Genomic DNA, 17,198 nt, shown 5'->3' on the forward strand with positions numbered 1-17,198 from the left:
AGATACTGAGAAGGGTGATAGAGAAATAAGACACTGGACACACATCTGGGTGGACAATGCTTCAAGTCCAGAACCAGGCATTCAGATTTAGATTTTCCATGGTTCCCTTGTAAATGTTTTGGGCAAATACTGGGGCAGTTTATTTGAAAAAGTTATGGCTGATTCCCCCCCATTCTTCCCCAATCTGAGTCTTGCATTTTCTTTATTATGACCTTACTCTCAACAGGAAATTGGACACTAATATTCTTTTCTTTCTTTTCGTTGGACCCAATTTTTTGATTGAAATATGGAAATAGTAAGGGCTCAAAGTTGGAAAGTATGATAATTATCCATTATATTTCCCAATAATAACTCAAACTGGAATGAATGAATCACATTCATCTTTGTGCCCTGAAATGAGGAATATTTATACAAAGGGGGTGAAAGACAAGAATAGGGAGGAGGTAACAGCACAGAGGGGATGAAAACTGTTGGGTGGATGACACAGGGAGAGTAGGTTACTGTAGGTTAAGGACAAGATTATTTCGGGAGTACACATCTGGGTGGACAGTGGTTCATGTCTACAACCAGCCATTCAGATTTAGATTTTCCATGATTTTCTTAAACTGCTTTAGACAAATACAGGGACAGTTTATTTGAAAAAGTTGTGGCTGATTTTTCCCCCATTCCTCTTCAATCTGATCCTTGCACTCTGTCTATTATGATCTTACTCTCAACAGAACATTAAACACTAATGTTCTTTTCTTCCTTTTCATCAGGACCTTATTTTTGGATTGAAGGATGAAATAGTAAGGGCTCATAATATTGGAAAGTATGATAATTACCCATTATACTTCCTAATAACAACTCAAACTGAAACAGATGAACCACATTCTTCTTCGTGCCCTGAAATGAGGAATATTTTCCTGCCCTAGGTAGAATCCTACCACCCACACCACCAAAAACATATCCTAATCTGTTCTACTGCCACACATTACTAATCCCTTGCCATACAGATTGTACATGTGTGAAAGTTCCAGGAGCAAGTCCTGTCTCATGCTCTACATAGACCAGTGCTGTCATAGAAAGAGACCACTCTAAAAGCAGTTCTGCTGTAACTTCTGCACAGCCATTCTTATAGGCACAATCATCAGCTACCAGTCTATTCAGATGAATGTCAACCACCAATCTATGGCCAAAACTAAGGTTGACTATGCAGTGGCTGAGTACTGCAATGAGCACAACTTGATTTACTTCATTGGCTGCAACCTATGCACATCAAGGGGAAAGATGGGTGGCTGCATTGTCAGAGGGCAGCACACAAAGAGGGTAGCAGACAAGAAAAGGGAGGAGATAATAGCACAGAGGGGTAGAAACAGTCAGGTGGCTAGCATGGGGACAGTGGGTTACCTTATGTTAAGGTCAGGATAACTTCAGTTGTGGAGGATGTGTTGTGAGGATAACTCTCAACTGTGCAGTTCAGAAAAGCTGGTAGTGGGAGGGGAGTATCCAGATGGCAGGCATAGTGAGAATCTATTGAAATCAAGCCTGTTATATTCAGCTGCATGTTGTGCCACAGGATAGTCTATGTTGCTCTTGGCCACAGTTTGGCAGTGGCCATTCATTCTGGTGGACACCTGCTTGGTAGGCATACCAAAATAAAATGCTGTGCACTGATTGGAGCAGAGGTGGTATAATACATAGCTGCTTTCACAGGTGGCCCATCCTCTGATGGGGTAGATTAAGTCTGTGATACGACTGGAGTAGGAAGTGCTAAGATTGGTCAGGTCTTGCGCCTTCATCTTTGACAGGGATATGATCCCTGTGGCTAGGGGTTGGGATTGAGAATGGAGTTGTTGGGTGGGTGGACTGTTCCTCCACAGTGATATGATCCCTGTGATAAGGGGTTGGGATTGGGAGTGGCATAGGGATGGACTAAGATGTTGTGGAGGTCAGGTGGGTGACTTAACACTGCTTTAGGAGGTGTGGGAGATATATTAGATAGGGCAAGGGAGTCCTTGGTCATTGTCAATGCAGATACACCAACCCCCAGGTGGCCATGCTGTACAGAAGGGAATTTTTGGTGTGGAAAGGATGATAGCTGTCGAAATGCAGGTACTGTTGGTGGCTGGTGGTCTTTAATGTGGACAGAAGTGTGGCTGGAGCCATCAGAGAGGAAGGGTTCCACATCCAGGAAGGTGGCATGCTATGTTGAGGAGGACCAGGTGAAGAAGTTGGGAGATACGGTGTTGAGGTTGTGATGGAATGTAAGTATGCTATCTTGGACCTGAGTCCAGATCATGATGATATCATCAAGGAACCTGAACGAGTCTGGGGGTTTGGTTTTTCAAGAGGCTAGGCAAGTCTCCTCCAGATAGCCCATAAACTGACTGGCATAGGAGGGTGCCATGTGTTTGCCCATGGTTGTGCCACAGATTTGTTTGTGTACATTCCCTTCAAAGGTGAAGTAGTGAGTTATGATAGAGTTTATTTGTTTGTATATCTTCCCTTCAAAGGAGAAGTTGGTGTGAGTCTCTGTCAAATCCACCAACATCACCTGCATTTCAGCAGCTGTCATCCTTTCCACACTAAAGAATCCCTCCCATATAGCCCAGTCACCCAGGGTTGCCTTACCTGCAGTGACAAGGACCAAAGACTCCATTGCCCAGTATGCTGAGGGTCTCACCAAGGCCTTCACAGGCAGCCACTATCCCCCCAGTACCAGTCTGCAAACAGATCTCTTGTGGTGTTTCCCCTCAATTCGCCAATGCACCTACCACCACCACCAAAAACCAGCTACAAAGTAGTGTTCCCTCCATCACCCAGTATCATCCTCAACAGGAAAAACTGAAATGTTGGCCATCCTGCCCAAGATCCTTCCCACCCCTCCTAAACTGGTTTCCTGTTGCCTTCCTGACCTCCACAACATCCTAGTCCATCCCTACCCCACTCCCAGTCCCAACCATTCTCGCAGGGATCATATCCTTGAGGAAGACCTAGGTGCAAGGTCTGCCCAGTCCACCCTCCCACCACTTCCTATTCCAGATCTGCCACAGGCTTATCCTACCCCATCTGAGGCTGGGCCACCTGTGAAAGCAGGTATGTCATCTACCAGCTTTGCTGCAATCATTGCACAGGTTTATATATGTTGGAAACAGTGTCTGCCATAAAATATCTATGAGTAAGTATCCAGAGTGACCTTAAGTGGAATGACCATATAAAACAAATAGTGGGAAAATCAGATGCTAGATTTAGATTCATAGGAAGAATCTTAGGAAAATGTAACTCATCCACAAAGGAAGTTGCTAATAAGGTACATGTTTGATCCATTCTTGAGTACTGTTCATCTACCTGGGATCCCTGTCAGATAGGACTGATAGAAAAGATAGAGGAGATCCAACAAAGAGTGTCATGTTTCATCACAGGATCATTTAGTCAGCACAAGATTGTTACACAGATGCTCAACAAACTCCATTGTCAGACGTTACAAAAGAGGCGGCTTGCATCACAGAGAGATTTTCTATTGAAATTTCAAAAGAGCACTTTCTGGGAAGAATCACACAACATATTACTTCCCCCTACATATGCCTCAGATAATGACTATGAGGAGAAAATTCAATTGGAGCCAATACAAAGGCTTACCAACAATCATTCTTGCCATGCACTATTCGCAAGTAGAACAGGGCTGGAGGGCTGAGTTAGTAGTACAAAAAGTACCCTCTGCCACACACCATTAGGTGGCTTGTGGAGTATGATGTAGGTGTAGATGTAGATTGGTATAACTACCAAACAGTTGTCCATCAGTATGAACGGCCGCCGCCAAACTGTGGCTAAGAGCAAAGTAGACCACCCTGTGGCACAACCCCTTCTGTCCTATCACCTCCACCCTGTTCTTGTTTCCCAACCTCTTTGCATGCCACCCTCTGCCAACACAACCATCCATCCTTCCCCTTCCCTGTTCCTTTCCTATTTGGCTCCCCATTCCCATGCCCCATCTCTCTGCCCCATAGGCTCCTGACACTGCTCCTGGTGGCACTCTAGTCCCCCCCAGCACTTTTCTTTCCTCCCCACCCACATCCTGCTATCCCTTCACCTTCCCTGCCTCCTCCAGATTGGTACTTCCATTCTAGGTGGTAGCTGCACTCTGGTCCTAGCTGCCGGAGACGACATTGTTGTGTGTGTGTGTGTGTGTGTGTGTGTGTGTGTGTGTGTGTGTGTGTGTGTGGGTGTGTGGGTGTGTGGGTGTGTGGGTGTGTGTGTGTGTGGGTGTGTGTTTGTGTGTTTCCTTTTCTGATGAAGGTGTGGGTGAAAGCTTTATGTAAGTATCTTTTAACTTTGCCTGTCTGCAACTTAACATGTCTTCTTTACAGTAGCAATCTGTCTTTTCCTACAGTTTGAAGGTTTATTTTATTTTGATATGGATATTGTTGATCCATTCAGCTACTGAATGTCTAGAATTTGGAATTAGTCAGCCTTTTGAACACAGAGTCATGACTATGCAATAGGTATATATTACATTATTTTGTTGATAGATGATGTGTTGATGATAGTGTGACTATGGTAAGATATGTTTTGAAACAGATAACAATCTCTATTTTTTAATAAATTTATTAGTTGATACCTGTTTCATCACACTATTAAATTATATGCACATTTTAAATTGCGTGAATTGAGTGCTTCTGCTATTAAGTATCATAACTTGAGACATTACACTTCAGACCACTAAAACGGCAACAACAGGGAAGGCAGCACATTTTTATTTCAAAATAACAGACTCAGAAGATAGTGCTTTCCCTTACCCATTTTTTAAGGTTGTTACAGAATTTTCTGTAGTGCTCGTCTTTTAGGTTCATCAGGTCATCTTAGTGATGCATATAACTATTTTCCCTCTACAGCCAAGTTCTGATCTCTTTGATATGTTAGGGTTTAATTTTGATAACTTGAGGGTTGTTTCTCGCTGCAGAGAAATGAAGCTATCAGGGTAAATTTATTATTTACATTTCTTTCTAGATACTCAGAGCTCCAGTCAGTAAATGCAATTATTGAAGGATTTTAATTTATTATTACTAGTACTAATTAATGAGAAAGACATAAAGGACATTTTTGACACCTTAAACTTATTCAGTTATTGACTCATGGTCTGAAAGCCTTTTCAGAATTTGTCTTATGGATATACTTTGGTTCCTACAATTGTTCAGGAAAAAAATTGCCAGTAAGCTTACAGAATTTTCTGCTATTCTATTGGGGATACTGACTATTGGTGTAGCTTAGAGAGAAAATCTTAACAGTTCTATTGTCGTGTAAATGTCATAATGCATATCATCTTAGTTAAAGCACAGATTTTAAGGAAATGTCATTGGAAACTCAACTTAATTCTTAAAACACAAAATAGCCTTTGGGAAGCAGAATTCATAACCATGATGGTCTTTAGATGTGTGTTGAGCTAACAGTTAAAATTGTGGATTATATCCTCTGATGTAACAGGTTCCTCAAGCAGATGTAGGTGTAGACAGGACACAACAAACTTTCAATAGGAAATTGAAAAAGATTGTAGGAAAGTCATCGAAAAGGAAGAAAGTTTTGTTGTTAGGCAGTTCTCATGCCAGAGGTGTAGGCCAACTTCTGCAGGAGGAATTAGGACCAGAATACCGGGTCACAATTTTTTTCAAACCAAGTGCTAGTCTGGATTAGGTGACAGAGGATTTAGGTTCACTCTGTAAAGGATTTACCAGGGAAGACACCTTGGTTATTGTGGGAGGGCCAGGGAACAGCATCGACAGAGATCCTGGGTACAGTATAGATTGTGACCTGGTAATGATTGCGTCGGCATCGAGACACACCAATGTTGAATTTGTATCTGTCCTGAGACGCCATGACCGGCCTCATTTGAACTCTTTGTTGGGAGAGTTAATTTGGAGTTGGAACGGCTGCTTGGGTCGGGTGCGGGGGCTCATATTGGTGTGGTCCCTGTTGATTCTCTCAGTAGGTGGGACTATACCAGGCATGGCCTACATCTCAACAGGAAAGGGAATGGGAAACTGGCTGGGGTAATAGCAGGAAATTTAAGGGGGGGAGGCACTACCATGAATGGTAAAATACCAGTAGTTACAGGTGTTGGAGCAGCACCTTTTTTAGGATAGGTAAGACAGAAAGATGTCAAGTTCTACAAGAAGTCAGGATTGAAACAAATCTTCAGTTTCGGAAAGAAATTAAACAGCACAATTCTAGCACATTGGATCACCAATCACAGCTGTCAATTACAAATTTTCACCAATCACCAGAAATTTTATCTCCACCAAGTTGTATCTCAGTCCTAGGTAATTGCATGGATGAATTAAAGTCACCCAACCCAGTTGACATAATCTGCCTCTCTGAACACCATGTGACCACTGGTATAGGAACTAGGACTAAGCACAATGAGAAACTCAGACAGGAGAGTACTGCAAATGTTAGAATAAGGAAAGGTTCTCATAAAAGTATAATTAAAAATAATGTAAGTATATTTCATCAAAATATTGGGAGTTTAAAGAATAAAATAGATGAGCTTCTGGTTTGTTTAGAAGATTTGGAAGCTGAGGATGAAATAGATATACTATGCCTGTCTGAGCATCACATTGTTACTGATATGGATGAGGTAAATGTAAGTGGATATAAGCTCTCTGCACATGTAATGAGAGAAAATATGGAGAAAGGAGGAGTTGCCATATATGTCAAAAGTTATCTTTGTGCAAAAAGTATAGAAACAAAAAAGTTGTGTGTAGAGAAACATGTAGAAGCAGGTGCCTGTGAGCTTAAATTAAATAAAGGCACATTTATAATTGTGACTGTATATAGGTCCCCATCAGGAAATTTTCAACTATTTCTGAAAAATTTGGACTCCTTGTTGTGCTATCTGTCAGACAGGGGGAAGCAAATTATTATTTGTGGGGACTTCAATGTAGATTCTCTGAAAGAGGGTAATAGGAAAAATGACCTCGAAGTATTACTCGGTTCTTTCAATTTGACACCTGTTATTGATTTTCCTGCTCGGGTGGTAAAGGATAGCAGCTCACTGATAGATAACTTCTTTATAGACCAAGATAAGTTTAACCAGATAAATGCTCAGCCTGTTGAGAATGGTCTTTCTGATCATGGTGCACAGCTAGTTACAATATATGACATAGCTCCATTCAGCAATACTAAACAGTCCTCCAAAGCAGTAAGTTCAGTCAACGATTTAACAATTGCAAATTTCAGGGAAAGCCTACAGCAGTTAGACTGGGATGAGGTGTACCATGAACCTGATGCCAATTTAAAATATAATTTATTTCATGACATTTTTGTAAATGCATTTGAAAACTGCTTCCCCAAGAAAATAGTTAAATATACTTGTAAGAAACCTTGTAACAAACCATGGCTTACTAAGGGTATATAAATATCTTGTAACCGGAAAAGGGAAATGTATCTGACAGCAAGAAAGAGTAGTGACCCAGACCTATCAAACATTATAAAAACTACTGTGTTATATTAAGAAAAGTTACTAAAAAATCCAGAAGCATGTGTATCATGTCTGAAATCAGCAACTCTGATAATAAAATTAAAACAATTTCGAATATTATTAAAAGAGAAACAGGTCAACCAAGAGCACAGAAAGACAGTATTACCATCAAACTGAATGAAAACTTTACGAACAAAAAGTCAGAAATTGAAAATATTTTTAATAATCATTTTCTAAATGTTGTGGATATAGTAGGATCCAGGTGTTCATTAGAAGAGGCCATACCTATGCAATTTGATACAATTGAAATCTCACCCACTTCTCCCTCTGAAATTAGGAAAATAATAAACTTGCTTAAAAAGCAAAAACTCACATGGAATTGATGGCATTTCCAGCAAAATACTAAAAGCTTGTTCTCAACAGATAAGTAAGATTCTCAGCCACCTGTGTAATAGCTCTCTGGAACAGGGCATTTTCCCTGATAGACTGAAATATGCTATTGTTATACCTTTGCATAAAAAGGGGGATAGATCTGATGTCAACAATTACCGTCCAAAGAGCTTTATCCAAAATTTTTGAGAAAGTAATGTATTCAATAGTAGCTTCACATATCTGTAAAAATGAAGTACTAACAAAATGTCAGTTTGGTTTCCAGAAAGGTTTTTCAACAGAAAATGCCATATATGCTTTCACCAATCAAATTTTGAATGATCTGAATAACCGAACACCACCCATTGGGATTTTTTGTGATCTCTCAAAGGCTTTTGATTGTGTAAATCATGAAATTCTGCTAGACAAGCTCAAATATTGTGGCATGAGTGGGACAGTGCACAAATGGTTCAATTCGTACCTAACTGGACGATAGCAGAAAGTTGAAATAAGCAGTTCTCATAATATGCAAAGATTAGCACATTCCTCAAACTGGGGAACTATCAAGAATGGGGTTCCACAAGGGTCAGTCTTGGGTCCTTTGTTGTTCTTAATATATATTAATGACTTGCCATTCTATATTCATGAAGAGGCAAAGTTAGTTCTCTTTGCTGATGATACAAGTATAATAATCACACCTGACAAACAAGAATTAACTGATGAAATTGTCAATACTGTCTTTCAGAAAATTACTAAGTGGTTCCTTGTAAACGGACTCTCACTGAATTTTGATAAGACACAGTACATACAGATCCGTACAGTGAATGGTATGACGCCATTAATAAATAGAGACCTTAATCAGAAGCATATAGCTAAGGTAGAATATTCAAAATTTGTAGGTGTGTCCATTGATGAGAGATTAAATTGGAAAAAACACATTGATGATCTGCTGAAACGTTTGAGTTCAGCTACTTATGCAATAAGGGTCATTGCAAATTTTGGTGATAAACATCTTAGTAAATTAGCTTACCAAGCCTATTTTCACTCATTGCTTTCATATGGTATCATATTTTGGGGTAATTCATCACTGAGGAATAAAGTATTTATTGCACAAAAGTGTGTAATCAGAATAATAGCTAGAGTCCACCCAAGATCATCCTGCAGACATTTATTTAAGGATCTAGGGATATTCACAATAGCTTCTCAGTATATATACTCTCTTATGAAATTTGTTATTAACAACCAAACCCAATTCAAAAGTAATAGCAGTGTGCATAACTACAATACTAGGAGAAAGGATGATCTTCACTATTCAAGATTAAATCTAACTTTGGCACAGAAAGGGGTGAATTATACTGCCACTAAAGTCTTTGGTCACTTACCAAATAGTATCAAAAGTCTGGCAGATAACCAACAAGTATTTAAGAAGAAATTAAAAGAATTTCTGAATGACAACTCCTTCTACTCCATAAAGGAATTTTTAGATATAAATTAAGGGGGAAAAAAAATCATTAAAAAATAAAAAAATAAAAAGAACACAAAAAATTAAAAAAGTTGTTATATTAAGTATGTTGTTAAATTAACTTAATTATGTCATGTATTGGAAAATTTGACTTGTTCCACATCATTACGAAATATCGTATTCATGATCCATGAAACTAGTATTAATCTAATCTAATCTAATCTAATCTAACCTCAAAAAATTGACGAACGCAATTGGAAGCCATGAGAGCTTGCTCAGTGTGTCTGGTTTCTTGTTTGGAAAACTGCATGCATTAGAGTATTATGATAACAGCATAACTGAGTTATATTGATTGTGATGCTCAAGGGCTTTAAATTTATATTGTATGTGGACATATCCAAGCCACACTTGACAGCTCATCATAGGCATACAGAGACATACATCAAAGACAGAAGTTCAAGATTTGTTAGGGCTGATATTTACTTTATTGAAGTGTGAAGTATACTGAAGTGTATTACAGTAATGTGCTGCCTCCAGCAGCAAAGTAATGGATCAAAAGTTCCAAAAAAACATTACTCGGGAACATTCCACACTATAATTTGACACATGTTTCAGTGGAAGAGAAAAAAATTACTAGGTATTTGAAATTTCATGGAAGGGCATGGATTTAAATTGAATACAGCTTCAAGATTGCTATCATTTCCCTGTTTTGTGTGTCATCACTTGATGGCAATGAAGAAATCTGGAAAAATTAAACATTCTTTCCAGAGATCACAAAATATACCACCATTATTATCCCATATCTAATGAAGACCCAGGAAAGAGAAATTTAATTTTCAGTTAGGAGCTAGCATTTCAAATATAATAAACTGGACTTCTACATTTGTATAGGCCTTGTAGAATCTAGATTTGTCTTTAGATTAGATTAGATACAGTTATTGTTCCATAGACCCAAAAATGAGATGATTCTCATGGGTGTGGAACATGTCAGAAAGTATAATATAAAAACATAAAACATTTGAATATAATACTGAATATAATACCCTGATCATTTGTCAGGAGATTGTCGAAATAGATGAATACGATGTGGTAAACTGGAACAGCTAATATTTACGGAATTCACACACTGTCAGAATGAAACATTGTTATGCACTATTAATAAATTTATCATACACAAAATACCTAATCTTGACTGTTGTGACCAAGTACTCTCAAAACTTAAATCTAACAGACATTTTTACTTAAGCTGGCTTTTAACAGCCTCTGTTAAGATATTCATCTATAGAGTAGAAGGAGTTGTCTATCAAAAAGACTTTCAAACTCTGTTTAAACTAACTGTTTAATGGTTGCTGGAAATTTATTAAAATGTGTATTCCTGAATATTGGACCCCTTTTTGGACCAAGGTACGTGATTTTATGTCTTTATGTAGATTGTTCTTATTCCTAGTACTGATACTATGTATTGAGCTGTTGGTTGGAAATAGAGATGCATTACTTGTAACAAATTTCATTAAGGAATAAATATATCAAGAAGCAGTGGTTAGAATACGAAGTTCCTTGAACAGATTTCTACATGATGTTCTTGAATTTACACCACAAATGATTCCTATCATAAGCTTTTGCAGCCTAAAAACTTTTGCTAGGTTTGATGAGTTGCCCCAGAATATGATTCCATATGGCATAATAGAATGAAAGGAAGCAAGGTATGCAAGTTTTTTTTATATTTATATCTCCTACATCTGACATCATTCTCACTGCAAATACAGAATTGTTTAGGCACTCAAGCAATTCTGTGGTATGCCCTTACCAACTGAATTTATTATCAAGTGGTAATCTCAGAAATTTAACACTGTCAACCTCTTTGATCTGCATGTCTTCATATGTTATACACATGCTGGAATAAAATCTCTTACAGGTTCTGAATTGCATATAGTGGCCTTCTCAAAGTTTAATGAGAGTGAATTAGCTTTAAAAAATTTATTAATGTCAGTGAAAATTTGATTAACAGCTATTTATAAATCTGTACTTGACTTGCTACTTATTGCAATGTTTGTATCATCTGCAAACAAAACAAACTTAGCATCTGGCAATGTAACAGATGAGAGATCATTAATGTACACAAGAAAAATCACTGGACAATCTCAAACAAGGGGATGGGTATCATTTGCAGGGATTTGCATGATACATCATTTAATGGTACACTCAATGCAGGCTAATATCTTCACATCATGGAGCATTTAATTATACTCCATGTGAATGTGTAAATAATATCCAGTAGCTGTGATCCAATTTTTTAAGAAATGCCTTGTTTGAAAATGCCCATGAGATGTAACTAGCCACTCGAGTGCCCATAAAAATACATTTTCCCTATGACTCTGCATTTCATTTCATGAATTCTGAATATCATTCATTTCTGTTACCTGGTTACATCACTATACAATCACTTTGCAATACAATTTGAATTTGTGTGTTTTAAACAAATATTAGCCCACAATCCATATGAGTCTTCATAAAGACTGGTAACATTAACTACAAACAAAGGTGCATCACCAGAATGATTCATAGTATTAATCTTATGGAATATGCTAAACTCAGATTCATAGAGAAACAACAACAATAACAACAACAACAACAAATACTAAGCATTACAGTTATGATGTTAGTGTTCTATGCTTCACACCGTACCAAGAGAGATCTATATGCATGAATAGTGTTGTCTGATATTGCATGTCTTCTATCTCTTACACAGATATAGAGTTTTCACTTATCTATTGCTATAAATGATATATCTGCCATAATTACCCATTATTATCAATGGGACAAATGGGAGAAACACTAAAACCTATAGCATGTAGCCTCCTTAGTAAATAATTTGAGTTGTAGAGAATGCTGTTTGGATTGTACTCATTGGCTGAAAGAGTGAGAACTGTGTCAAAAGCTGTGTGTCAGTTTTTGTGGTGTTAGTCACACACACTTTATATTACAGCTACCAAAATAGTAAAATATTTTGTACTGAAAAACAATTTTGAATTCTTTCTTCACCTTCTCTCTCTTCCATCCTCACATTTTCTATCTATTCTCCCTCTAATCTTTCTTTTCCAATACAATTTGTCATTTAATTGACTGATGGGAGTTAAAAAATAAAAAGAATTTAAATCATTAAGGCATTTGTTTGACTTATTAACATCTATATAAACAACTGTATTTCCTTTAAAAAAACGCATGGTAATTGCTGCAGCAGAAAACTACTGTTACATTTGTAAGATGTATTTTAAATTTTATTATTTTAAATAACACAATCTGTTCATTAATTGATTTACATCAATCACCTACCAATTCACCTAAGTACATTAAAGTTTGCAATGTGTCTTCACTTTGCTTCTTAAGGGCTCTCGCCTCTGCCAGGGTACGCTGTGTTAAGCGCCTCTGAAGTTTTTTTGTCACTCGGTCTGCTTTGTGAAGTGCCTGGACTGCTTTGCTTCCTGTAGTATTATTTGTTTCTGTAACAGTATAACCAACTCACTCTCTTGAGGTAGAAGCAATTGTTATAGCTTAAGACCAACAAAACACACAGTATAAAATTATTTAATCCATATTTTCAAATAATTACATTCTTCTTGAACTGGTTATCTGGCTTACAGAGTATGACTCAATGTGTGATATTTTCATAGGAAAGGGCATTATTGCTAATTATTTGCCTTCTAATAACAGCTTTCTATAATCACATGTTACATGGTTAGAATAAGTATATGTCAAAAATTAAGTCCCAGAAAAATAAACATGCAAAAAATGGAGTCCAGTTAAGCACAGGTATCATTCCTTCATCCAAATGATCACCAACTTCACTCAGTCATCTATTTGCATAAACACCAAGTGAGTATGATAAATGGGAGATTCTAAGGCTGTTCAAGTTTAACCAGTAATCCAGCAATGACACTGAATGAGAGAAGAAGACTTAACTTCCTATCCTCATAATTGTGATGTTCTGAAATACAGAGTCATTACTTTTGTTTTAATATTTACAAGTAGAAATAATTTCTGAAACATTGGAGTAGCAAGTTTTTTTAATGCAATAAATAATGAAAATTGCTGTGCAAAATTAATGAAAGATATTGTATTTTAGAAGGAAATATATTGTATTTTAGAATGCAAGATATTGAAGAATTAATAAGAAGTATCTATTGTTCATGTATCATGCAGGAACATACTTAGGATCTACAGGACCATGGGCTGGACCTGTGGTGTGATCACTATAAAGGAAATTTTCTGATAGGTAACACACAAAAACAGAATTTTATAGCAATTTTTGAATTAAAACTTATAATGCAGCCTTTAAGATAGAGTAATAACTGTAAAAAATAGATTACACAGTTTGTCAATTAGGTGACTGATGAGAGTTTAAAAAATTAGGAGTATTGAAATCATTAAGGTATTTGCATCACTTACCAACAGCTACATAAACGACTACATTTCATTAAAAAAAATAAATGTGATTTATATCCATAGAAAAACTGGTATTTCCATTCTAAAAATAACATACTCTAATTTCAATATACCAAAATGAGTATAGCAATTAAGCAAAGTCTATTCACATTTAATTCAAATACAATACTTTTGCAAACAACCAGCTTTGAAATGAATGTTTCAGATAATCGTATTCGCTAATTTATTTGTGCCTACATTTCACACTAATGAACCTGCTCATAACATCTTTTTAACTTAGTTGCCTTAAAATATCTCTTTCTGTACTGAGGGATGCAGAATTTCCCTAAATCACCCTCATGACAATCTCTTGCCATTTTTATGATTACTTTAGTAAGTAACCAATTTTTCAGATGCTATGGGTCTTAAGACATCTTTTAAGTGTCACGCACTATCTCCTTAACAATTAAAGGTATCTGGAAATGGTTTTCACCAGCTTCAGAGGCTCAGATTCTGCATCTTGTGACAGGAATAAAAAAAAGTTCTGGGTTCAAAAACAATTGTTCAAAGGGCTTTGAGCATTATGGGACTTAACTTCTGAGGTCATCAGTCCCCTAGAACTTAGAACAACTTAAACCTAACTAACCTGAGGACATCACACACACCCATGCCCGAGGCAGGGTTCGAACCTGCGACCGTAGCGGTCGCACGGTTCCAGACTGTAGCGCTTAGAACCGCTCGGCCACATCGGCCGGCAGTTATGGGTTCCATTTTGGATGAAATGAGCTATGGAAGAAATCAGCTCACTGTGAATTTGAACTCCCTTCAGTCTAACAATATTCTGTTACCCATTCTTTTAAAAATGATTACAATTCTGCCCATTGTTATTTGACCAGATGTGAAGGAGGTGGTGTTCGATAGGTGAATGCTGCCTTGATTCATATCAGCTGTCCACTGCAACCAGCCTATACAGAATAATTACTCCCACATCTTTTATGATTATAAGAGGGCCTACAATACAGCATAAATCAATGACCTTTTTTAAATTTTAGTGTTATGACCTTTGTGGTGTCAACCTCTAGGATGAACCCTAGATAGCCTGCAGGTAAATGTGGCCTTGGTATCATGATCTTTTACTGTTATTAATACTACTGTTCTGTATGATCACTGTTAAGTTCAAGTTATTTTTTGACATCGTCAGATGGGAGATCAGTTAATTTAAAATGAGCAGGTAAAAATCCTACGTCAAAACCACAAGATTTCCTTGTCGATTACTGTTGTCAGCTCATTGGCAAGCCATCTTCAGATCTAAAATACACAAAATTGCATGTAAAAAGTGAACAATAAAAAATATGTTCCATATTTGAATTTTCATTATGCAATACATACGAATCTAAAATGTTGCTCAGTGTGTGACAATCATTCCACATTTTCATATTCTTAGAGATAAGTCACCATAATTAAATGAAAAATCATATAGCCATAACAGGCAAAATATTAAAATGTAACACAATAAGAAAATGCATAAATATAAATATATGGTGAGTGATATGAAATAGCTTACTAAAAAAAAATAAATAAATAAATAAATAAATAAAAATTTAAAAAAAAAATTAAAATTAAAAATGGTCTGACAATGCTAATCACTATGAAATTCCATGATGAAATGAGTCACAGATAGGAACACCAAAAAGACAGAAAGCGAGAGGTGTGTATGTGTATGTGTGTGTGTGTGTGTGTGTGTGTGTGTGTGTGTGTGTGTTTCTATTTCTGACCATGTTGACCAAAAGCTCACTTTCTGAGAGTCTTTTTGTTCTGCCTATCTGTGACTCATCATCTCCGCCATATGGTGAGTAGCAACTATCCTTTTTGCAATAATGTTAATCACTAATCACGGTGCCACACAACTGTACACATGATTGACAGCAATGATAGCTGCATTGCACATGAGTGGATGTAAACAAGGTATCACTTCCAAAATTCATAACAGGATCAAGGACGTTTATGTGTGACAACTGTCGGCAAACTGGCTGAGGTGTAGCATCTTGGCTACATGGAAAAACTGTATGCCACATTGTACTATCATCCAACTTATTTACTACAGATGTGACTCTATAAAACAAAGGATGTTCATGTAGGGAATGGTTTTATAATTTTACATTACATAAATGCATGAAAATATATTCAAATCGGTAAATTTGTAGTAAATGAGAATTGAATATTATCTGTTTAAAAAATAATAAAAAATAAAAAAACAGGAAGTACTGAATGCCAGGGAATTATGTCCAAAGGTACAACTGGAGGCAGTACATTGTTTTCAATACAGAAAAATATAACAATATTACTAGTCAAAATACAAAAATACCAACCGGTCTATAGGTGACTAACCAACAGTAGTACAACTGAACTATTAAGTATTATAGAAGATAGAATATAATGTAGAAAGACAAGAATTCTATTAATGTGCTCTTATACTTAGTTATTTGTTACAGAATATAGCATGAACTGCTGACATGTAAGTATTGCATAATATTCTATAACAAATAACTAAATATAAGGTATAATGTAAATAGATAGTTAAAAAATCGACTCACCAAGCAGTGGCAGGGGTACACACACACAAAAGGATTTAACTTTTACAAGCTTTTGCAGACAGTGTCTCCTTCTTCTGACAGAAGAGTTGAAGGGAAAGAGGGACAGGTGAAGGGAAAGGACTGGAGAGGTTTAGGGAAAGGGGCAGAGTTCAGAAAAGTCACCCAGAACCCAAGGTCAGGAGAGACTTACCAGAATGGATGAGAAGGAAAGACTGATGTTGGGGACTGCACCAGATGATATCTGAAAACCTGAGAGCCTAAAGGTGAAAGACAGAGTATTATGCAAGACAGAGATTACTACTAAAACACTGTACATGAGTTAATAAGAGGGAAAAGCTAAGTGCATTGTATGTAACAGAGGTGGGAAGGGAATGGCAAAAAATAGACAAGCCAGGAAATGAAAGATGTAGAAAACTAAAATGGAGTGAAGAAAGGAGTAGTTACTGTAAAGAATGCTGAAACAGAAGGAATTAAAGTAAATTAAGGGCAGGTGGGCAGTGAAAACCAAGGACATGTTGTAGTGCTAGTTCTCATTTGCAGAGTTCTGAGAAATTGGTGCCACATCCAATCCTGGTAATGTTGATCCCTCCAAAAACCAACTTTGAAGAAGCACACCAGTGTTATCTCCCCGTATTACACAGGTCTTAAATGTATCAGTCAGCTACTTTGAAAAGGGCATGACTTCCTAAAATCATGACCTGAAATGAGATCTATTCTATCTGAGATTTTGCCCACCACACCTAGAATAGCTTTTCATTGCCATCCCAATCTCCACAATATCCTTGACAGACCCTATGCTCCTTCTGCACCCATCTCCCTATCCTACGGCTTCTACCCATGTGACCATCCCTGCTGTAAGACTTGCCCTATACACCCTCCTATCACCACCTATTCC

At 37.1% G+C, this 17,198-nt stretch overlaps 1 protein-coding gene across 3 annotated transcripts in view; it reads right to left on the reverse strand.

The window, feature by feature from the left end:
* Positions 1-17,198, reverse strand: part of LOC124716942 (lipid storage droplets surface-binding protein 1) — a 179,602-nt gene that overhangs the window by 47,177 nt on the left and 115,227 nt on the right. For 2 of the 3 annotated variants that reach the window (XR_007005678.1, XM_047243534.1), the window contains exon 5: positions 12,621-12,787. Coding sequence is in view for 1 of the 3 variants with exons in the window: in XM_047243534.1 (XP_047099490.1) it covers positions 12,621-12,787 (167 nt within the window). In the remaining 2 variants the exon portion in view is untranslated. The remainder of the gene's footprint in view (positions 1-12,620; positions 12,788-17,198) is intronic. The other variant, XR_007005682.1, reaches the window with a different exon arrangement.

The sequence above is a fragment of the Schistocerca piceifrons genome, chromosome 1, assembly GCF_021461385.2.
Source record: "Schistocerca piceifrons isolate TAMUIC-IGC-003096 chromosome 1, iqSchPice1.1, whole genome shotgun sequence".
In the NCBI taxonomy this organism is placed as follows: domain Eukaryota; kingdom Metazoa; phylum Arthropoda; class Insecta; order Orthoptera; family Acrididae; genus Schistocerca; species Schistocerca piceifrons.